At 38.3% G+C, this 25,905-nt stretch overlaps 1 protein-coding gene across 11 annotated transcripts in view; it reads left to right on the top strand.

The window, feature by feature from the left end:
- The window catches only part of LOC126365377 (carnitine O-palmitoyltransferase 1, liver isoform), a 234,911-nt gene extending 224,322 nt beyond the window's left edge, over positions 1–10,589 (top strand). For all 11 annotated transcript variants that reach the window (XM_050008139.1, XM_050008145.1, XM_050008149.1 and 8 more), the window contains 2 exons: positions 1,271–1,630; positions 9,156–10,589. In XM_050008139.1, the coding sequence (XP_049864096.1) occupies positions 1,271–1,630; positions 9,156–9,245 (450 nt within the window). In that variant the 3' untranslated portion in view covers positions 9,246–10,589. The remainder of the gene's footprint in view (positions 1–1,270; positions 1,631–9,155) is intronic.
- The last annotated feature ends 15,316 nt before the right edge of the window (positions 10,590–25,905 follow it).

Here is a 25,905-nt window from a genome sequence, read left to right on the forward strand (position 1 = left end):
CTGCCAAACTAGCTGCGCAAGACAGTTTTTAGAAAATATGTTCAAAAGTACGCAAAACTGTCCATCTGTACCCCCTGCAATGTAATAAGCATAGACATCCCAGTCTATATTCTGTTGGTTAAAGTGACCTCCCACTAGTATTGCATGAATTTTTGCCTGCTACTGACCAAAGACTTCCTTTGAATGACTGTAGAAGTGACACAGCAAAGTCAGGTGGCCGGTAAAAACTTCCAACAGTTAACTTGGTTTTTTCTTCGTCCTGTTATATGGGAGAAGATAACTTCACTGTCACACTAAATTTCAACCTCAGTGGAGACAATATTTTTGTAAACTGCAATGAACTTTCCCCCTCCTATGGCCTAATCTCTCCTTCCAATAAACATTATGTGACACTCTAAATATCTCAGAGTTTTCTACTTCAAGTTTTAGCCAACTCTCGGTTCCAAGAATAAACCTCATCTTCTTTCTGTTGTGATTATCAATAGCAACACCAGTAATGTAGATGTCCTCTGCAATTCTTTCTGACAGCAACAGCTTTTCCTAAATCGAAGTACACACATTGCACCCATAACTGTTTTGCTTGTGCAAAGCACTGTTCCTCAGAGAGGGAGAGTCCTTTGAGTTGTGCGTCCCTGGTGAGGCCACCATCAAATACACTGATATCACACACATTTTCCATCCTGCAGACAACTTTCAAGCCAACATCCAATACAAAATCTGATGATATGCTGGTCATTTAACACACTGAATTATTCGTTTCATTGTGATGACAAGAGTGCCCTCTGTTCAACCGAGCTACTATTTCTAATTCAGTTGTTCATAATGTTTCATTGAAAAATGCGAAACAACAGGTTTATTTTGAGTTTCCCAATGTTGATACTCTCAAAACCTATTGGATTAAGAGTGCTGTTTAATTTGTTGAGATCGCTCTTCTAGTTGCCAGTGGATTTAGTTTCACATTTATTAATGTGAAACTTCTTTATTATGTCAGCATTTCATGATTTACAGAAACATGAATTTCTGCATGAAAGATAATTGATATCTTAGTAAAGAAAACTTAACAGAGTTAATGTCTGTATTTAATAATTGTGAGTTTTAGTAAAATCAACAATAAGAATTTATCGTCCCTTCAGTGTTCACTTAAGGTAAATTGTAGAATGATGATTTGAGAGATAAAATATTGTGATAAATAATTTTAGTTATATTTAGATATAAGTACATTTTGTATTCTCTGTCTTTCCCATTTAACATAACTTCAACTTTTTTCCAGGCATCTGAACGTATAGCATTGTTGCAGAAAGCATGTGAAGTACATCAGACTGGATACCAGCATGCAATGTGTGGGAAAGGCATAGATCGTCATTTATTCTGCCTCTATGTTGTGTCAAAATATCTTGAAGTAGACTCAGCATTCCTGAAAGAAGTGTTGAGTGAGCCTTGGCGTCTCTCAACATCACAAACACCTCATGGGCAGACATCAAAGATGGATCTAAAGAAATATCCTCGCTGCATATCAGCTGGTGGTGGATTTGGGCCTGTTGCTGATGATGGTTATGGTGTATCATACATCATAGCTGGAGAAGATTTGCTCTTTTTCCATATAACATCAAAAGTTAGCTCACCTGAAACGGTGAGTTTTTAACTCGTTCATTTATGAAAATCATTAGGGCTGTACCACCCAGTTGACATGTTTTGCTGTCAGTTCAGTCTTTTAAAGCTCATGTTTCCTTGGCAAAATATACATGATTGTGTTTCTAGCACCAACAAAAATAATCATTTTAAGCTTAATTGTAAACAGCACTAACATCAAAGTTTTAGAAATACGGAAATAAGCTAATAAAAAATTAAGGTGAAAAAGAGCAACTGAGAAAAAAATAAAAACTGTAATTGGAAAGAATAGAAAAAAAAACTATGCTGGGGGGAGTGGGGTAGGGAAAGAAAAATATATTGGGCTGATGGTCACGAGAGATCACAACAAAAGGGACAGTGAAAACAATGGCTCAATGGCTATTCGGGGTTTACTGTGGCAAGGTTACATGAATAAGGTCAAATTGTACAGGAACTGTGAATAGTATTGGAAAGTTAATGAGGATGTTGCTACTAACGAGTTTGGTAAGTGGTATAGGCACCTTACATAAGTGTAAAGATGATTGCAGGTAGAAGATAGCTTGATATCTTACGATCATGAGTAATTTACAGTTTTAGGGTTTTGTATAGCTTCCCAAACCAGTCTCAGGACTGAAGACAACAACAATGAAAACAGTTGTTGCCCTATCAGTTCCTCGCATTCATGTCACCTCTCAGAACTTAAAGACTACACCTCCCCTCTTGATGGTGTGGGGCTCAGGGAAAAAGTTGGTGGCAGCAGGTGACACTGAGGCATAAACTGCCTCATTGATCGTTCCATGTCTTCCCAGTCTCACGGTGACGTCATCCTCCAGTGTAATTGCGGTGGTTTTTTTCCACCACCTGGCTGTGCTAAGGCAACTGTTAAGCTTTACACCTGCTTTCTGCATTTCCATCCAGGAAACCTGGTTCCTGGCAATGCAGACCCTTGCCCTCCGTGGCTATCAGGAATATTACAGGAACTGTAGCGAGTATAATCGAGTGTCAGGTGGAGTTTGTGTTTATGTCCTAAACTCAGTCTGTAGTGAAACTGTGCCCTTCAAACCTCTCTTGAAGCTGTGTCTGTCAGAATGAGGACGATACAGGAAATAACTGTCTGCAGTGTATATCTTCCTCCAGGTAGTGTAGTATTCCCCAATGTATTTACTGCACTGATTGATCAACTCCCTAAACTTTCCTACTTTTACAAGATTTTAATGTCCATAACCCCTGAGGGGTGTGGCAGCGTGCTTACTGGCCGAGACAGAGATGTTGAAACTTTACTGTATCAGTTTGACCTCTGCCTCTTAAATAATGGGGCCACTACACATTTCAGTGTGGCTCATGGTAGCTACTCGGCCATTGATTTATCAGTTTGCAGCCCAGGACTTCTCCCATCTATCCACTGGAGAGCACATGATGACCCATGTGGTAGTGACCATTTCCGCATATTCCTGTCACTGCCCCAGTATCATGCCCATGGATGCCTGCCCAGATTGTCTTTAAACAAGGCGGACTGGGAAACTTTCAGCTGTGCTGTCACTGTTGATTCTCCCTCGCATGGTAACATTTTGTTGGAGTGTCCCCGACTGAGTACCCTCCGGTAGTCTTTTAATCTCCCGGGCACTTTGCCTTTGGTTTTATGCAACGATGCCTCCATGGCTGACGATGTTTTAAATTTTATCCATGGTAGTCCTTTTTATGGTTCCATTTAGGGAGGTTTTGCACCTTTCCCTTTTTGTCCTCGAGTCTCTCATCATTGGTTTCAGACTTTAGTGTGTTGTCAGATGGTTGACTTTTTCCCTTTTTTTGTTCTCGTGGTCAGTCAACCAGTCTCTGGCCCTCTTCTTTTCTTCTGTTTCTTACTGTGTGGTGTTCATCTGTCCTCTTCTTGTCTGTAGTGTTCGTTGCCGCATTTGTGTTCTTTCGGTGACTGGGGGGGAGTCTCCTTTCCCTTAGGGTTTTACCTGCTCTGCACATTTTCGTCTCATCTGTTTTTGGAATGGGGGATTGATGACCTTAGCTGTTTAGTCCCCCTTAAACATCCCAACAACCACCACCATCAAAGGCCCGCTCACGATTATCATCCAAAATTTACCGTTGCTCCGTACTTTCTGTGTCCAAGTTGGTTCCTCCCATAGTTTACACCTTGGCCACAGCTTTGCTTGACCTTTCACATTCCACTAAGGACTCAGTTAACCCTGTGGCTCTCCGCTGCCACTTCCTCTTGATTCTTTACATGTACCGAGGCCATGAAGTTGTTTACACTGACGGCTTGGCGGCTGATGCTCACCTCTGCTTCGAGTATGTCCATGGAAGACATATTGAAGAGCATTCCATGCCCGATGGTTGCAGTGTTTTCGTGGCTGAGCTGGTGGCTATATCTCATGCTCTTGAGCACATCAGTTCATGCCCTGGGGAGTTGTTTCTTCTGTGTAGTGACTCATTGAGTAGCCTACAAGCTATCGACCAGTGCTACCCTTTGTTAGAGACCATCCAGGAGTCCGTGTATGCCCTGGAATGGTCCAGTCATTCAGTGGTGTTTGTCTGGACCCTGGTCCTGTCGGAATCCCAGGCAACGAACTTGCCAACAGGCTTGCCAAACAGGGTAAGCAGAAAACGCTTATGGAGATCGGCTTCTCTGCAAATGACCTGCGTTCAGTACTATGCTGCGGCTTTGGGAGATGAAATGGTATAACCTATGCATGCACAACAAACTGTGCCATTAAGGAGACTACGAATGTATGGCAGTTCGATGCGGGCCTCTCGCAGGGACTCTGTGGTTTTCTGCTGGCTCCGAACTGGACATGCTTGGGTGACATACAGCTACCTCCTGCGCCGTGATGACCCATCTCAGTGTCGGTGCAGTGCCTGATTGACAGTGGCCCATATCTTAGTGAGCTGTCCTTCTTTGGCTGCCCTGCGATGGACTCTTCAGTTACCGTACTCATTGCCATTAATTTTAGCTGGCAATGCCTCATCGGCTAATTTTGTTTTATGTTTTATATGTGATGGTGGGTTTCATCATTCTATATAAGTTTTTGTCCCTTTGTGTTCTGCACTCTAATGCTTTTAGGGTGGATGTTGTGATGTGTCACAGAGTGGCTGGCTTTTCCTTTTTATTCTCATTGATCAGCCAGCCACAGTATCTGCCCTCTTGTTTGTACCCCTTCTACCTATTTCTTGCTTCTCTCTGTGGTCTTCTTTTCCTGTTTTGCCCATAGTAGAGTTTGTTGTCCTTTTGTCATTCGTCTGGTTCTTCCTTTCTCCTGTTATTGAGCTGTATGTCTCCTTTATACTCTTCTTTCCATTGTGTAATTATTTTACTGGGAACAAGGGCTGATGACCTTGCAGTTTGGTACCCCCCCCCTCCCTCCCCCCCCCCCCCCCCCCCCCCCCCCCACACACACACACTTTTAATCACCATCCGACCAACCAACAAAACTGTTGTTTAGATACTCTTGTCACTCCCTGTGAAGCATCACATCTATCTCCTTAATCTTGTCCTTGAGAATACTGCCAACTGTTAATGTAGACTGATCGTATGTGCATGATAAATCAGCAACACTCACAACATGTTTGGGTTTCTCAGTGATTTTATATTTCATTTCTAAGGTAATTTTCTTTTTATAACAGTCGTCTTCTCGTGGATTTATCTTTGGACACATTTCTACGAGGATTATTAAAGTTTGCAAACAAAGAAACACTGTGTGAAAATGAGCTTAGAAAAAAGTGTGGTCAAAAACTGCACTAATACGGTAGCAGAAAGAGTGCTGAACCCACACTGCAGTACATACAAAGATATTGTCATACAATTTGGAAAGACATCTTTGATATTTGTACGTTACATCAATATCTGTGTCTTCACCATAGCCAAGGCTTGTTTCTAATTGAGCTTCTATTGAAGCTGAAAGAGTTATATCGGCTAATTTTATAACGCCTATAGCATTTGGCAGTCAGTGCCTTCTTTATCAAATTGGAGACATGTGGATGGCATTTTGGTTTAGAAAACTGTGAGAGTGTAGAACATTTTAGGATACACTGTGGTGCCTTCCTGTATATCTGACTGATGCTGACTATATTGAAAAAGAGTGTTCCTCCTAATGATGAAAATGGGAACAGTCCTGTTGTTACTCTTGTTCATCTGCATCATCTCAAGTATGCCTTGATTAATTGCTGTTCAAGTGCACTTTCGTAAATTATTAATGAATCCGTTACATTATATCTGTATGATGAGCAGCATCATTTGTAAACCATCAGAGATATGTGTAATTTGTCTTCCAGGCTATTTGTACAAAATGCATTTAGCAGCAAACTTGCCACTGCTTGTGTGTGTGTGTGTGTGTGTGTGTGTGTGTGTGAAGAATATTTCTCACAAAGAATAGAAACATTATTCTAGATAATATAACGTTGTCATTTGTTCTGCTACCTTTCTCATGGGCGGAGCAACTCTCAGTAATATGCTTCTCATTATAGCTATCTTTTTTTGAATTTGCATGTTGTGATGTAAAAGTGATATAGAAACACAAATAAACATATTTATGTACATTGGTTGTGATACACTTCTTTGCCAGAACTACATTTGGCCGATCACGTTAACGTAGCAGAGCAAAACATATTGTATGGGTAACCACCAAAACATAAATGAAATGTGATACACAAGCCATGAGATTTAATTGGAATTGGCACACCTTATGAAATCTTCTAGGTTACTTAATAAATTGAAGGGGGGGGGGGGGGGGGGGGGGGGATTGCGACTCCAAGGAGTAGTAGTTTACGAAAGTTGGTAGGCATGTTTCCACATCTAAAAAATAATATCTCTTCAAATGTCATGCCAGTTGCATAAGAGTGGCACTAGTGACGGCACTATGAGGATGCAAGTTAGATTTTGTTTTAAATACTCTCTGTACCAGCTGTAAGCATGAGTTACCTTTGTAATTTGACGTGGTGTGTTACGTTTGTCGGGAATGACTTTAAGGCAACAGAGATTCCATTTCAACACCTCACTGTTCTTGAATGATGTTGTGTAATAGGACTATGGAAAGCTTGATGTTCTTTCTGTGATACTGCTGAAGGACTTAATGGAATGTAGCCACTGTACATGATTGCTGGGAGCGGTGGTCGCGAGAAGACCAGCTTCCGAAAAGGCCATGTAGTACTACCAAGAGGAAAGACCATTGTGTTTGGTGTATGGATTTGGCACATCATATTGTTCCTGCAGCAGCAATTTGAGCAGAAATTGGCACCATAGTGTGAAACAACAAACTGTTACAAATCGGTTACTTCAAGGCATGCTCTGTGCCAGATGCCCTGAAGCATGCATTCCGTTTACCCCAAACCACTGGCATTTGCAACTTCAGTGGTATTAAACGAGAGCTCATTGGAGGACAGTATGGGCATCTGTTGTGTTTTCTGATGAAAGCTGTTCTGCCTCGGCGCCAATAATGGCCTCGTGTTGGTTAGAAGGTGGTAAGTTGAGGGCCTGCGACCAACCAGCCTGTGTGCTAGACACACTGGACCTACACCTGGAGTGATCTAGGTGCGCTTTTATATGACAGTGGGAGCACTCTCGTTATATCATGCAACCTGACTGTAAATTTGTACATCAATCTGATGATTTGAGCTGTTGTGCTGCTATCCATGAACAGCATTCCTGGGGGTGTTTTCCAACAGGGTAACATTCACCCACATACCGCTTTTGTAACCCAACATGCTCTACAGTGTGTTGACATGTCGCCTTGGCCTCTTCGGTCACCAGATCTGTCTCCAGTTAAGCACTTAATGGGACATCATTGAATGACAACCCCAAGGTCATCCACAACCAGCATTAAGTGTTTCTGTATTGACCGACCAGGTGCAAAAGGCTTGGAACGCCATCCCACAAATTGAAATCCGGCACCTGTACAACACAATACAGCCTTACAGCCTGTTAGCATGCTTGCACACAACTATCTGGCAGTTGCTCCAATTATTAATGTACCAGAATTTCATATTTGCAATGGCTTATGTTGTGCTTACATTAATGTGTGATCTCTCAAAGTTAATCACATAATGTTTCCTAAACAAATGTACTCCTAAAATTTCATCACTCTACAGCTATTTTTTGTGATTTTTTTCCCCATCTGTGTATGTTATCTGAGGGGAAAAGAAAAGACAAGATAAAATAATAAATGCTACTCATAAATTACTGCTTATCTACAAAAAAGTATCCTAATTTGCAACATTCAGTATTCCATTCAAGCAAATCCATTTTATTATTATTATTATTATTATTATTATTATTATTATTATTATTATCCTAATAAAAAGCTTGTGTGTGAAACAATTTGGGAATTATGTGAAATTTAGTTTGGTCAGCTAAGTATACAACAAGAAAAGGCACAAACAATATTGATGTAACTTGATGTTGTTGTTGAATGTGTGCTACTTTGTTGTACAGATTGTCTTTAAACTCAAACCCCTTAAGGCCTAGCTACAGGTGATGCAGAGATTGGGGAGATGTGGAGGAAGGGTGGAGAAGGGGGGAGGGGGGAGAGAACGAGAGGGGGGGGGTGGGGGTGGGGTGAGGTGTGAGATCTTGGAAATCTATCATTTTCACTCAGTTAGATTCACTCAAATGCTGTTATTACACTCTTTGTCACTGAAAAGGCACACAAGCACTTGCTTTCATATATTCACTTCGTTTGACGGCTCTTTACGGATTGAGCTTGTAACACAGCCCAAGAGATTACAGCTAGAGCCCACCATATGCCATCTGTGTGCAGTCTTACTATTATTGGTAAGCAGATGTCAGTGAATAGAATAAATTTTAACTCTGCAATGGAGTGTGCAGTGATTTGAATCTTCCTGCTAGATTAAAACTGTGTACTGGGCTGAGACTTGAACCCGGGATGCTTCTCTTTCACAGGCAAGTACTCTGCCAGCTTAGCTATACAAGCAAGACTCTTGACCTGCTCTCACAGCTTTACTTCCACCAGTACCTCATCAGCTACTTTCAAACTTCACAGTTCACAGAAGTTCTCCTGCAAGTTGATGGATTACCATTCCTCGAAGAAAGGAATTTGCAGAGATATAGCTTAGCAACAGGCACATCTCTGCAATATCCTTTTCTCTATTAATGATAGTCCTGCAAGGTTGCTGGAGGACTCCAGTGAGGTTTTGAAGGTAGGAGATGAGGCAAAACTGTAAAACTGTGAGGGCAGGTCATGAGTTGTGCCTATATAGCTCAATTGGTAGAGCACTTGCCCACAAAAGCCAAAGGTTACATGGTTCAAGTCATGCACCAACATCCATATGTTAGAGCACAATTACATTGTTACATTGGCCAGGAAATTATACTCTCTTTAAATCCTCAAGAATTTGCTGAATGTTCTCAGCATTAATGTTACAGTAATAATGAGGTCTTGGTGATGGTATGGATACCGTTGATAAGTGGGTGCAACAAGCCATCTCAAACTTAAATGAAAGTGCTATAGAGGAACTTATTATTGTAGTAGTATAACATTTAAGCCATGCATTACTTTAAAAAGTACTTTTTTCTCTGTTTGCAGGATTCTAGCAGATTTGCTGAACGTATCTGTACAGCACTGAGTGACATGAAGTCCTTAGTTGAAGAGTGGAAGAAGCAGCAAAAGAAATAACACAATGACTGTAATTGTGAAGTTTCAGTGTGTTGATCAACTTGGGCAAAGGATTGGCAGCAGAATTTCAGAAATACGTTGAACACATGTTTGGTGCAGGAATATCAGGTATAATGTGGGAGATGAGCTCATCTGTTGTTGATTTTTAAACTTTATCTTGTCTAATAAGTAATGACATTTTAATTTTATGTGACAAACATCAGAGTGTTATCCATCAGTATTTATGTACTCATGTTACATCCTTTTTCTTGCACTCTTTGTAGAAAATGCGTATGATGTCATTTCTTAAAAAGTGCAGCCTGTAAATAATTTAGGAAGTGCCTAATCAAAGTGTAAAATAATCCTAATGTAGGGTACAGTTATACTTATGGAGTATTTGACATACTTGCATAATATATGCAGTACTTTTCATTTAGGTGAGGAATGCACACAAGTACTTTTTTATAAGCTCAAGTTATTTAAAGTTGCAGTGTTTAACAAATAATAATACGAGAGTTTTGTGGGGGAGAACTTACAACCACAGAATGTTGTAGCACATTATTTTACTTCATAGTTGTTATTTCCTTTCTTCCAAAGAACTGACAAACATAGCAATGCAATTTCATCATGCAACCTATCAATGCAATGTTGTGTGTGTATGTGTTTGAATATTTTTGTATGTATATTTGTGGTTTGAAAATGAATGGTATGTTGCTGTTATACAAAATGAAATATAATATTATTGTTAACACCATTTATAAAATGAAGTGTGACTGACTATGATCAAAATGTCAGAGACTCTTGTCTTGTATTGTGTGGAGCATTCACTTCTCATTCAGAAAAAGCATCTGAAGTAATGACATTTGTAGTTCTCTAGCATTACCTGTATTTTGAAACTGTTGTGTTCTTTCTTTTCTCTGTGAAAATCACTTTCCCCAACATTACTGAACTAGAAAAGAAAATGATATTTAAAGTGCCATCTTATGAATTATTTAGTTTTATTTTTTATCTGTTAATGACTATGTGATGGGGGGAAATGTCAAAACCGTCATACACTTAAAAAGGGACTTCCTGTGAGATGAATGTTAAACTGTATAACAGCTTACAGTGTCTGATGTATATATTCTACTATACATTTGTACATCTCATTGACTATATTCAGTACATTTCTCAGCACTGTGTGCTGATATGGTTGTTCTTGTTGTTTTTGTTTTCAGCCTTAAGAAAGAAAAAAATGATCCATTTGCATCCTTTTGAATTCAGTACCTTTTCCTTGAAACCTGTTTGGGAATAATTTGAATAAAAACATTTTTATTACGAATTTGTCTTTCTGTGACAAAATACAATAGAGAGCTTTAAAATTTATTACTTGTACTTGTTTTGAATTTCCTTTACATGTACCCTGTACCTGGTACTATGCTTCCATACTTTCAGAGAGTAAATTCTCAGTACCATGAGAAACATGTCTGTTGTCATGATTTTATATACCTAAGAAGCACACTCCTCTTTGTTCTTAACATATTACGTACTTGCTATAATTCTCACTCATGATAGATATGTTCACATTACCCTAAGGTGGCAAAGCAGTTAAGATTGCTTCATGGAATAAGGGTAACACTGTTAGAGGTAACTTGTAATTCATTGTGATTGTGTTGCCTTTGTTGTTTTTATTATACACTGAAGAGCCAAAGAAACTGGTACACCTGCTTAATATTGCGTAGGTCCCCTGCGAGCATACAGAAGTGTCATAATATGACGTGGCATGGACTCGACTAATGTCTGAAATAGTGCTGGATGGAACAGACACCATAAATCCTGCTGGCTGTCCATAAATACAGAAGAGAACGGGAGGATGAAGATCTCTTCTGAACAGCACGTTGCTAGGTCTCCCAGATATGCTCAGTAATGCTCATGTCTGGGGAGTTTGGTGGCCAGCAGAAGTGTTTGAACTCAGAAGAGTGTTCCTGGAGCCTCTCTGTAGCAATTCTGGGTGTTTGGAATTGCCCAAGTCCATCACAATTCACAATGGACATGAATGGATGCAAGTGATCATACAGGATGCTTAGGTATGTGTCACCCATCAGAGTCATATCTAGACATATCATCAGTCCCATATCCCTCCAACTCCACATGCCCCACACCATTACAGAGCCTCCACAATCTCGAACAGTCCCCTGCTTACATGCAGGGTCCATGGATTCATGAGGTTGTCTTCATACATGTCCATCTGCTTGATACAATTTGAAAGGAGACTTGTCTGACCGCTCGACATGTTTCCAGTCATCAAAAAGGCATAAAGCTTTGTGTCATACAGTTGAGGGTACACGAGTGGGCCTTTGGCTCTGAAAGCACAAATCGATGATGTTTCATTGAATGGTTTGCAGGCTGACACTTGTTGGTGGCCCAGCATTGAAATCTGCAGCAATTGTGGAAGGGTTGCACTTCCGTTATGTTGAACAATTCTCTTCTATTATCGCTGATCCCATTCTTGCAGGATCTTTTTCCAGCCACAGCGATGTCGGAGATTAGATGTTTTACTGGATTCCTGATACTCACGGCACACTTGTAAAATGGTTGTATGGAAAAATCGCCACTTCATCATTACCTTGGAGATTCTGTATTCCATCACTCATGTGCAAAGTATAAAACCACATTCAGACTCCTCGGAATTTTGATAGCCTGCCATTGTAGCGGCAGTAACTGACTTAACAATTGCACCAGACACTTGTCTTATGTAGGCACCATATTCTGCCTATTTATATATCTCTTGATTAGAATACACTTGCCCTATACCAGTTTCTTTGGTGCTTCAGTGTATGTGTCTTAGCACCATGTAAATACAGGGACTCGTATGAGGCTGTATCTTCAGGGGAAACATAGAGGGAGGAGGGGTTGTTGTATATGTTAAAAATAACATTAAGTTCAAATCTACTGAAACCAATAGTTTCTGGTTAGACCAAAACTTGGCACTTTGTGCTTGTGAATTGCTGCTAACTGAAAAGAATTTTGTAATCATTGCAGCATATAAATACCCACAGGGAAGATAAAAGAAAGCAAGGAATAGTCTGTGCAGATACTAATATTAATTTTGTAAAAGTAACAAATTAAAAAAAATTACAAATGTACTTAACACTTATAAACTGAGTTCAGTTATTAATTTTCACGCCAGAATTACACAGGAAACCAGTATACTAACAGAAAATGTATGTGTAAGTGAACATTGATATAAATGTTGATCCAATAGTGAGCAACTTCTCATTCCACGATGCACAACCAGACATTCTTAATAATTTGCCTCATAATAATTAAATTACATCTGTGCTCTGTATCTGATCGCAGTGAGAAGCACAAAGTGAAAATTGGAAAACTAACAGTAATTAATGTATGCAGTCCTCCAGTTATCTCTTGGCCTCAACAGGAAATTTTGATATCACCACTTCCTGCCATATATCTCAGTGATTTTAACTGTCACCATAATCATTGGAAGTATAATGAAAATGATGAAATCATCATAAATTTCTCAGAATACAGTAAATTATATTTGGTGTTTGACGCAACAACAAGTGACAAAAATCTCATCAAATATAAGCCTTTCAACAGCCAATGTATATCTATGTGAAGGACTAATCAAGTTTTCATCATTTTCTTTGCATGACATGCAAATAATCTAGAATTCAACACATTTTTTTTTTAAATTTTGTTTACTGTATTAGTGACAAATTGAATAGATTAATGTAATCCATCACTCAGATTTTTAGTAACTAAAGTGGTCGATCAATGACACAGTGTATTGCAAGCACCCAGGATACATTTTGTTTTAAATAGCTTGCAAATCTACATTAGCATCCAAATATCATAGGTGCTCCATTTTCTGCCACTGATATTGTATTTGATAAACAGACTGCTTTTTCCATGAAATAATTATTTTAAATATTGATTCAGCATTAGTTTGATGTCCACTTCTCGCAAAGTCCATAATGCAATGGACATATGCCAATAATTTAATGCTTCATTATCAGGTAAAGTTGACTCGTCCAGTTGTATGGAGAAATAAGTTTTTGCTGATAATTACACAAGATGATCTCAGTATCAAAACCCCTGTCATCTATAAATCTCTGAACTGCGTTGTTGCTCAACTGAATTCTTGTGATATATCATAAGCAGGTTTGTGTAGAACAGTTTTCAGAACCTCTTCTGTGGTTGACAGCATTAACCATTCCATGATGGTATGCATTCCAGATTTCACTGTAATTCTCACATAATGTAAGATGCCTGCAAATCATCTTCATCTCTCTGTGATGTTGAAGTGAATATGCAGTCTGCTGTGGGCCTCTTTCAAACTCCCTCTCTAAGTATTTGAAAGTATTTAAAATCTTTACCTATTTTATTTGGGTGACACTTGCTCAGATTATACTCCAGCTTGAATGGTTTTGTGGTGTCATTGCTTAATACATTGTTACATAAAAGGCACATAGGTAATCAACAATGGACAACAATGGAATAAAAACAGCCAAACTTCAAATAATCAACGTTTCTTTTAGACTGGGTTATGCTAAGTATCAGTTATCTCTGAATGAAAGTTAAGCAATTTAGATTAATTTGATAAGATCAAAATCAACTCTCTCAACTTCAAGTCATCATTGGCATGACTATGCAACTGAAGGAACTACAAAAAGAAAATCTACTAAATCAATTACTTGCTTTACTCTGACACTAAAAAAAAGATTACCGTGACATTGATTCATTTTAATTCACTTTATCTCCTATGGTACATTACTACAGCCTGTTCACAAAAAGATGAATGAGGAAGCCTTAGTTCTGGGTTGGCAGAAGTAGCTTGAAGTCGATAGATTTCAGCTGACATGATTGTTTTGCAGTGCTGTGTTCTGTTGTGTCACAAATCACTACACCTCTTGAAGTAGAAATGTAATTAATACTGCCACAGAATGCTGCGAGCAGGAGAGTAAAAATGAAGAGTTGCTTCACCCACTATCTTAGACAGTGAGACAAACTGAGGGACACAGAAGCAAGCTTCAGCTTTGTGAGCATAATTCATTATTTAGGTTGTGACCTGCCTAAATGGAATCAACTCTCTTACACCCCCATTTAAATTTAATGCTCCCAAAATTATTTTTTTCACTGAAATGGTTGGTGGTTGGAGTCGAACTCTGGTGGTCAATATGTAGCACTTTGTGTATTACCAACCTAGAACTAACTTTACAAAAACAAAGTGGGATTCAAAACTTCATGGCAGATTAAAAGATGAAAACTGTGTGCCGGACAGAGGCTCGAACTTGGGACCTTTGCCTTTCGTGGGCAAGTGTTCTACCGACTGAGATACCCAAGCACAACTCACGACCCATCCTTACAGTTTCAGTTCTGTGAGTACATCTCCTACCTTCCAAACTTCACCTTCCAAACTGTGAGGATGGGTTGTGATTTGTGCTTGGGTAGCTCAGTCAGTAGAGCACTTGCCCACAAAAGTCAAAGGTCCCAAGTTTGAGTCTCATCCCGGCACACAGTTTTAATTTGCCAGGAAGTCTCATATCAGTGCACACTCTGCTGCAGCATGAAAATCTCATTCTGGAAAGTGGGATTTATTTGCTAAAAATCTGGATAGATATCTTGTTGGGATTCCCCCAAAAGCAAGTAACTATGGGAGGTTTGTTGGAGCCGTGATAAGTGCAGCAAAGAAGACAATCCCTAGGGGCTACTGCAAGCAGTACATTCCACGTTGGAATGAAACTAACAAGAAACAGTATGATAAATTTCTAAAAAGTAGTGATCTGGAAAGTGTGTGTAACATACTTCATAACCACGATACAGTCAGAAATAGTAAGTGGAAGAGATCGTTGATCTGCTCTGTTTTCAAACATCAAGTAGAGAAGCATGGTCAGTAATAGGGAAGTTCCATGAAGAAAAAAATAAATAAATAAATAAAAATTTTAAAAAAATGTCGGAACTTTTTATCAGCTAATAGGATTGCATCAAATCTACTGTCTACATCAGAGCACCAAGGAATAAATCTCATACAGGATATAACCAATGGAAACTTACATGTTTCCAAAAGAACACTAATGAGCAATCTGAGTTCTCACGAACTTTCTGTGACTATGAAATTTCTGCTGCTCTTAAAACTCTAAAACCTGGAAAGGCACAGGAAGTGATGGAATCCATCCTGAATTTCATCTGCCTTGTGGCATCTATGCAAAAAGATGGTTGATGGATGTCTTCTCCAACATTATGATACCTGGTCTAGTCCTACAAAAAAATGAATTAATCAAGGAACATAACAATACTCATCCAACTCGCCAAAGAACTATCTCCTGCCTCACTATTTAGCACTGTTTTTGGGGTCCTTGATAGAATACTTCTGATTAGTACAGTGATCTTTCAAAATCTCTGTGTTCAGCAAGCTGGATTCCAACCAGGACAGAGCTGTGCTGATCAAGTCTTAATATTAACGTGATTTATTGAAACAGGGTACCAAATGAGCTACAAAACATAAATTGCTTTCGTTTATCTAAGTGTAGCATATAACATAGTTTGGAGGTGTGGGTGGCTTCATAAATTGTTACAATTTATTCCGTGCAAACTGATTGACAACCTGTTTGCTGGAAGATCATTTACTATAACTACAGAAAAAGACGTTAACTGTATGAAAGTATTGAATAATGGCTTACTGCAGGGATTTGTCTTCATTCCTCTCTTTTTTTAAAGTTTCATATATTCTTCTAACACAGTCCAGAAAGTTTAGCTGTGCAGATGGCTGGATAATAGCTGCCCACCTTAAAACCTTCAAAACAACTGTTGAAATCCTCAGTCCTGCTCTAGATATCGTCAGTCGGGATTACATAACTGTCCAATTCCACCGATCTACTTTGACCCATGATGTCTTCAACTTCAATATGGCAGAAATAGCTATTCTAATCATCTCCAATGTGGCGCCTATGATGTCACCACACACACACACACACACACACACACACACACACACACACACACACACACACACACACACACACACGACAAAAAACATGAAAATACCTATAAATAAGACAATAACATCTCCTTCCAAAAATATATTCGAACAAATGAGACAACCGCAGGACACTGGGGGTTTTATGGTGGGGACTAGCTAAATATAACAAAAGCAGCACGATCCTAAAATGTACAAAATACCGAAAGTAATTACAACATGCCACTACACCAATAAAATCAACACTTCTCTTGACCTATATAGGTCAACCACAGATGACAGTACCAAAACACCAACACCTGCAGATAAAACTATGAAAATTTGAATTCACTTTCCCTTGAGATATATAGGTCAAACACAGCTGACGATACCAAAACACCAATATGTACAACTAAAACTACAAAAATTGGAATTGGTCATTTCCCTTACGTATATAAATCAACCACAACTATTGATACAAAAAAGCCTCCAACTACGAAAAATAAAACCAAAACCATAACACCTCAAAAATCTAAACATCAAACATACGTACATAAATTAACGCACATTCAATACACAATAAATGCAAAATGCATAAAACATCTCAACTCAAGAAGAATGGGGGTGGGGGGGGGGGGGGGGGGGAGGAGATTACTTACCACCACACACACAAATGTGCTGACACTGCCACATGTACCCATCCCTGGTCGGAAGTGCCGTAACTCTGGTCAATGTCATGTTCTCGCGACAAATACTACACTTCACAATCGCAGCGATCATTCTAAATAACTAGAAGAATTTAATAATGGACAACATGTCCTCCCCCATCTCCAACCGCAACACAGCACTGTGATATTTCATCATAATAGCCATAACTAACAACAGAAGCCATACAAAAATGAACGCCTTACTGCACCTCAAACAGCAAACCAGTAACACCTAACGAAAACACCACACACATCAACAAACACAACCAGCTCATAAAGTCCACACCGTAGTGACGTCACACTCCACAACACCCTAATGTCATGGGTCAAAGCAGATAGGTGGAATCGGATGCTTCCATTGACCCCTCGAGTCAATACCTCTTTAAATGGGGGGTAACAACATAACTCAAATAAAACAAAAGTTGCATGTTTTCACATGTCAAATAGATGGGCACATAGAGCTCATGATGATTATTTTGAGGGGTCCATAGTTCATCATAAAAAAACGTCCTTTTGATCATGTTAGACGGGGCACTTTCTTTTAAGGAACACTTGATGTGAACATCTGCCAAGCTTTAAAACGGAAATAACATATTCCTTGAGCTGTGTGGCACTAGCTGGGCATTGTCGGCAGACACTCTTCGAGTGTTAACTCTTGGATTGGTATACTCAACAACAGAGTACTGGGAATCTGTCTGGTTTGAAAGTCAATGTGTGAAAAAGATAGAAGTACAACTTAATGAAATCAGAAGCATTGTTAGCAGGTTAATAAGATATAGTCCCACATACTGGTTTACTGTCTTGAGTGACATTCCATCTGATACTAGATGGAGGTGTATGCTACTATGTGAATAACAAAAGTTTCTTGACAACAGCAGCCTTCCAGTATTGAATGATGTATTCCTTTTGGAGTGAAAAAGATTAGGATCAAGGCATCCCACTTACATCACAACCAATATTCTTACTGAAAATGATTTCAATGCCATCAATGAATGGAAATGCTGTTGACAACAAAACTGTCATCTACAGTACCTTAAACTGCCCTACATCCAGGAGAAACCCCTGGAATTTGACCAGCTTGAGGTGATGTGTACTGCCCTAAATCATATCTGAATGGACCATGGAAGGTGTGAAGACACACTCCACAAGTGGTGAAAATCTGATCATCATATTGTGACTGTGGTTCAGAAGACAGACAATTAACTGCTCATGTTATTTCAACATCTTCCTCACACGCCTACACACATCATTTGGAAGAATTCCTGGCAGTGACAAGAAATGTGATAAAATATGTAAAATACTTTGATATTCACCAATAGATACTGTCATTTGTGTCGTGCTATGGTGGACAGCCATGTTCAAACATTTATATGAAGTAGTGTAGTAAACTGTCATTTGTGTAATGTTATGGTGGAGAGCTATGTTGAAACATTTATATGCAGTAGTGTAGTAATCTTGCTATAAGTATAGCTATTCTCATGATTCAAAAACTCTTATTCTGTGCCATATGATAAATAAGTAATCATGGAAAACAGAGTAATTAATGAACAACCAACAGTAACTATCATGGCAGCCTTACAGGAAACAGGAGGGATGTGTATCATGTATGGATGGCAATTCTGATTTCAATGTGCTTATAAATGGATTTTTGTCTACTGTTAATAGTGACTTCCCCAAGAAAATATAAAATTTATTCAAATAAAATCTCTTTGGTTTTCAAACTGTGTCACTTCAAATAAAACACTTGATCTTTTAACAGTTCTCTGTCATCATCATAAAAAGGTTCCAGATGCTCCTATCATAGCATCCTGTGTAGCTTCTATTTTTACTCCTGATGACATTGGCAGAGACAATTGTTGAAACCTTGAGTGATTTGTTCGAAGTGTCATAGCATGAAAACAGAGAAGATTTTATCCAGGCGTGCTACTGCGAAAGATTCTGAAGACATTAAAGTATGGCACTAATAGCAAACAAAAAAGCCTTGGATTACAAAAGGAATCAAATTATCATGTGCAAGGAATAGAAAGTTATATGAAATGGTTAAGACAAACAGAGCAGTAGAGCTAATTTCATGTTACAAGAAGCTCTGTGCTTTATTATGGAAAGTAATTTGAAAAATATAAAATATCTTTGTGTAATGTCTGATATTACTAATTTGATATTAATAATTCAGATCATAAAATCAAATCTATATGGGCAAGACAAACTGAGTATTAGTTGAGAAATATCAGGACTTCGTTATTAAAGTAAGCAGCCAAATAATAAATGATAACAGTTAGTTAGCTAATACATTTAATAATCACTTCTAGGAAGCAACTCAGATCAAGGAATAAAATAATGGGATACATAAAGAAGCAATGACAAATCATCATTACCTCATGCTCTCATACATAAATTAAGGATGTAATTAACTGCCTCAAAAGCAAAAAGTCTCACAGAGCTGATAATATCTTAAATTAACTACTAAAATCCTGTTTTCACACTACATAATGCATACAATCATGTATCACTATCACAGGGTACATTTCTAGACAGTCTGAAATATGCTATTGGCATGGCCCTTTACAAGAAAGTCAATAAGTCATATTAATAACTATTGGCCCATCTCACTGCTTACCTTCTTCTCTATGGTAGCGGAAATCATTATGTACACAAGAACAGTAACATTCTTGTCCCAAAATTATGCACTTGGTCAATCTTAATTTGTATTTCAAAAGGCTCTCACATGCCATTTTTCATTTAAGAAATCATATAATTTTTTTTTTTCAAATTGAAAACAGTTTAGGTTGCAAAATTATTTAATTTCAATAAAGTGTTTTGCCCTTCTTGGGCATCATCATATTTCCTACAAAACAACAAATAGAGGATGGGGCATGGTCCTATCTTGTACAACTACATGAATAAATAAACTTTTATATCTAGTAGCTGGATATAAAACCCATATGTCATGGGAGGTGGCTCCAATTAAAAGAAATGAATTATGCCAGGTATGGAGGAGATGAGGAAACTGTTTCAAAAAACTATATGTTACCTTAAGAACACCAGCAGACACCACTATAACAGCACAGCATAGGACCACACTTACAGAAGTACAAACATGGTAGCAGCTGTGTGTGACATAATATGTCCATTTAGTGCTCACGCAAATATAACTAAGATAGACTAAGAAGTGCACACAGTGCTAATGTGGCAAAAGGTAACAAGGTGGCGGGCAAAATTAGCCATAAGGTACGTAGATGATTATGAAGCTATATAAAGCAAATACATTAAAATGCATACTAGATGTGATCAGAAAGTATCAAGAATTTTTGATTTTCTTACAGATTCTTTATCTATTCATAATCAACATCAACTTTGTCCTCTTCAAAATAATCCCCATCTGATATAATGCACTTGTGCTAGCACTTTTTCCTATTTTGGAAGCGCTTCTGAAATTCACTTTTCATTATGGTGTTGATTCCATTTTTACCTTATCAGCGGTGGTAAAACAATGTCATTTCATCATTCCCTTCAGCCAGAGGAACAGAAAGAAGTCGCAGGGGGCCATGTCAAACAAATACAGTAGCTGAGGCAATATAATGATTTTGTTTCGTGCAAAAAAATCATGAAAATGCATTGAGGCATGAGTGGGAGCATTATAATGGTGCAATTTCCATGAGGAGTTTTTTCCACAATTCTAGTCATTTTCTTCGGACTGCTTGATGCAAACAGCGCACAACTTCCAGGTATTATTCCTTATTGATCGTATGACCATAAGGCAGGATGCACTATTCCATTGTAATTGAAGTGCCCCAGCAGATAAACGCATGAGCCTAAATGAGGGAATTTGGATTATTATTTCTTTATCATACAGCTTTTAGTAACTGCAGTCTTTGAAGAGATGTCTGGTCTGCATTTGATGCAGCTCATTTCATTTATGCAGAGAAGCTGAGTCTTTAGGGAACTGGAATCTGACGGGAAAGAAAGGAATTTGCATGAAAATGGCTATTGCCAGTAGTAAGGAACCAACTCCACACTTGCCTAAGGTGAAAATTGGAAACCACAGTAAAGCCATTTTCAGGACTGCTGGCAGATGGATTCAAACTGTTTCACTTCCCGAATCCAGGGATTGCTAACCCAGAACCTCAGCATCCACAGCTACCTCAGTTGGTGTAAAATTGGGAAAAAACTGGTCATTGTACATTGTTTTAAAATAAAATACACTGCAACAAAAGACCGAATTCTAATATTGCATATTTTCCATTAATCATGCATGTTAGGTGATTTGATAGTGCATGAATTCATGCATATTTTAAAATTTAATTGCACATGAAATTCCTGGCTACAGTTGTTATTGTGCTACCATGGCGAAAATAAAATTTGACCAAAAAATGGGGGGGGGGGGGGTGGTATGCAGAGTACAGTCAGCTTGGATGAATTCAAGCAGCCTGCTGAAAAAGTCTTTTAGAAATGATAAAACTATAGAATGTGCTTTATCACATATGCCTTCCACTCTCAACAACGTAACTGATTACTCCCCGGGTAACCAGTTTGGGTGATATTTTACAGACAAATCCAAGTGTATTCTTATGGACTGTAATTTAATGTTATTTGTAATGATGTTTACTGCTATGCTGACTAGTGAACTGCTGAAATATTGCAAACCCACAGTTCTACCACGCTCCAAATAATGACTACTATAGGTAAGTAAGTACACTGCTATAGTAGTATGTACATACTTTTAACTTACTATAATGCTAGTGGATGAATCTAAATTCTTTCTTGTAACAAACTTACCAATTATTAGAAACTATCAATGCAACACACAAAAACAAACGAACACCGTCCAAACAGGCATTGAAGTCCCAACGGTACCGACCAGGTGCTGTGTCATCCTCAGCCCTTAGCTGTCACTGGATGCGGATATGGGGGGGCTTGTGGTCAGCACACTACACTCCCAGCTGTTCTCAGTTTTTGTGACCAGTGTCAGTATTTCTCATCAAGTAGCTCTTCAATTGGCCTCACAATCCCTGAGTGCACCCCACTTTCCAACACTCAGCAGACCCAGACGGTGATCTATCCAGGTGCTAGCCAAGCTCAGCAGTGCTTAGCTTCTGGAAAACGGTGTTACCTCTGTGGCAAGGCCATTGGCCACAACAGCCAGCACAATAAATAACAGCAACACTTACATTAAATTCAGTGACAAGTACAAAATGAACTAATTAATGAAACAACGGCAAAACTGAAGTAAGGCTAATAATGCACAATAGTTGGCCTTGAATAAAGTAGAGATAGGTGATAGCCAATAGTGCTATTGATAGTTTAAATCTGTCAACACTCTTGTTGACATGAAAGTGCATTACATTTTTGTTTTTTATTGAAGATCAAAATATCTTTCCATTTCATTAAGGTGATACAGAGGTCCGACACCAAGAAGAGAATTTTTAAAGGTAGGCACACAGCAAGAGCCATGGATACTTTTGCATCCTGTTTTGAATAGCAAAAAGCCACAGTCAACATTTCAAATGTGGTGCTTATAACACTACCAGTTACTACCAAATTAGCAGTATACCAATAATGTTACTCCTATGAAAGAATGCTTTTTTGACCATGATCATGTGGAATGGAATGATACCAGACTCTTTTCTTTCTTTCTTTCTTTCTTTGTTTCTCCAAAGATTTCTATTGAAGGGAAGCAGTAGCAGAACAAAGGGAAATCAAACCAAGATTCTATTAGTAATAAAGTAAACTGCAATTACGTAAAAGGATACGGTTGATAGCCTAATTAGGCAAAGCTGTACCAAGTACTAGCATACTTCATAAAGAACATTAACTATTAGGACTGACTTTACTTGATACCGAAATTCTGCCTTACTGATAAGATACAAGGTAGTAGCGCAATTTAGCAAGTAATGTATCTGTGGTTGGACATGAACTACACATGAGTAACATTAATACATTTAGGCAACAACTGGCTCTCAACAACACCTATTACCTGTACGTTACAGTCGGAAGCTAATGATCGTTGTAGGTAAATGATTACTAATGGTGGAGCAATACTAACTTAGACAATGGGTTCTTTTGCCAACTTAGTTATTGGAAATAATCATCATTTATATAAATTATCTGGAATCATTTATATAGTTTTCAAGTGCTTGTACTTTTTGGAGTGATTATTATTTGTACGTTCAAGAGCAAACATGTTCTTATACTATTTAGCTCAGGTGGGACATGTGGTACCAGAATCCAATATAGTTTGAATAGTATAGTTCACACGTTATACAAATAAAAATAATACTTCTTAATTATTGTTATTGTAAGGCAACACAATGTGAGAAACACAATTAATTATATACATTCAAAATTATAAACTTTGAAACCTGCACAATAATTAATCCTTGTGCTGTCCATTCAAAGTCTATTAGACTGTACATAAAACTTATGCTCACTCGATAATTATGAAATTTGCCGTACCAAAATGTTTATTAACTGTTGCGAAAGTTTACTGAAATTACTTTTCAGTTCAATAGTTCAGAAATATCAGAGCACTTGGAATAGGAATCTGTCTGGGTAAACGACTAAGGAATAAATACCAGTGCTTAACACAGAGTTTATGGAACACAACTGTTGTTGTTGTTGTGGTCTTCGGTCCAGAGACTGGTTTGATGCAGCTCTCCATGCTACTCTATCCTGAGCAAGCCTCTTCATCTCCGAATAACTACTGCAGCCTACGTCCTTCTGAATCTGCTTAGTGTATTCATCTCTTGGTCTCCCTCTACGATTTTTACCCCCCATGCTTCCCTCCAATACTAAATTGGTGATCCCTTGATGCCTCAGAATATGCCCTACCAACTGATCCCTTCTTCTAGTCAAGTTGTGCCACAAATTTCTCTTCTCTCCAATTCTATTCAGTACCTCCTCTTTAGTTATGTGGTCTACCCATCTAATCTTCAGCATTCTTCTGTAGCACCCCATTTTGAAAGCTTCTATTCTCTTCTTGTCTAAACTGTTTATTGTCCATGTTTCACTTCCGATGAAGTTAGTGGCAGTGTTTTTCTGCTGTGGCTGTTCAAAAAAGGACACAAAAGTATCCATGTCTCTTGCTGTGTAACTAGCTTTGAAAATTCTCTTTTTAGTGTTGGATTTACGTAGTACAGAGCCAGAAAATTATGTCACAGATAAGCCCAATTACACCCAAATCTGAGGCTATGTTGTATAATCGTGTAGTTCTTCTTGCCCCATTCAGTGCCCAAGATGCAAACACTTTGTCTTCCAGCCACTGACTGACTCTTGCCACAAAGGAGCCTTGTTGTTCAATCATCAATTCCACCTTTTGTGTTCCCAACAAGCTAGGTTTATTGCAGATGGAGTTCCCTCCATGTTTTACATGATTGCAAACCTACTTTCCCTATGCTTGAACCAGTAATACAAGTGAAGTTTTAATGTTTCATCCTTTTACAGGACATTATTTTTTTAAAATTGCATCCCTAGATTCATTTCATTGACATAAATCAACATAAATAATGAATAAAACATTTAAACAATGGAAAGTCCAGGATAGAATATGAGACTATTATGAAAAGAATAGTTGCTACTCACCATACAGTCTTTTTGTTGTGCCTATCTGCGATTCAGCATCTATGTTATATCATGAGTAGCAAATAAAACATTTATATTAAAAACAAAGATTCCAAGACTTACCAAGCGGGAAAGCGCCGGCAGACAGGCACAATGAACAAAACACACACACACACACACACACACACACAGAATTACTAGCTTTCGCAACCGGTGGTTGCTTCTTCAGGAAAGAGGGAAGGAGAGGTGAAGACGAAAGGATGTGGGTTTTAAGGGAGAGGGTAAGGAGTCATTCCAATCCCGAGAGCGGAAAGACTTCCCTTAGGGGGAAAAAAAACGACAGGTGTACACTCGCGCGCACACACACACATATCCATCCCGACATACACAGACACAAGCAGACATATTTAAAGGCAAAGATACTTGCCTTTAAATATGTCTGCTTGTGTCTGTGTATGTGCGGATGGATATGTGTGTGTTTGTGTGCGAGTGTACACCTGTCCTTTTTTGTCCCCCTAAGGGAAGTCTTTCCGCTCCCGGGATTGGAATGACTCCTTACCCTCTCCCTTAAAACCCACATCCTTTCGTCTTTCCCTCTCCTTCCCTCTTTCCTGAAAAAGCAACCACCGGTTGTGAGAGCTAGTAATTCTGTGTGTGTGTTTGTGTGTTTTGTTCATTGTGCCTGTCTGCCAGCGCTTTCCCGCTTGGTAAGTCTTGGAATCTTTGTTTTTAATATATTTTTCCCATGTGGAAGTTTCTTTCTATTTTATTTAAATAAAACATTTATATAGATGTTACATCAAAGAGCTTGGTGATACAGAAGTTACACTGAGTAAAAAACTGAAAAAGAAGTTCAATAAAACAAATATAGGTACTAACAAAATGCTGTTACATGCTGCACTTTATTCCATTATTCAAGCAAAATTTAACCTAAATTCTTTGATGCATTGGAAACATGTATAATCTTTTTGACTGTCAGGAATAAACTAAACATTCAGAACAGCTGAAAATACAAACATACATGTACCAACAAGGAAAAAAAAAAATTAAATTTGATGTATAAAGCCCATGAAATTAAAAAAAAAAAAAATCCTGTTACTTTTTGATCACACCTCATGTATACAAAACATAGGAAGCCATACAAATTACATAAAACCAAATATACATTAAAATATCCATATACAAGCAAAAGAATAAGGTAAAGTGATGGTAGCATGATACATAGTGAGTTAAGTATGTCACAAAGGCCCAGTAGTGCACAGGAAATTGGCTAAAATTAAAGTGCATGTATAGTGCACACATTCAGTGACCAACAAACCCAAATACAAAGGCACCAGCATCAGGTACTTCAAAAAGGAAAATCTATCTTTAGACATTGAAAATAAAGAAATATAAAAATGTAAAAAAGGAAATGTGCCACATACAATAAAATAAATCTCCTAAAAGGTGCTATAACAAT

Source organism: Schistocerca gregaria, chromosome 1 (genome assembly GCF_023897955.1).
Source record: "Schistocerca gregaria isolate iqSchGreg1 chromosome 1, iqSchGreg1.2, whole genome shotgun sequence".
Classification (NCBI taxonomy): Eukaryota; Metazoa; Arthropoda; class Insecta; order Orthoptera; family Acrididae; genus Schistocerca; species Schistocerca gregaria.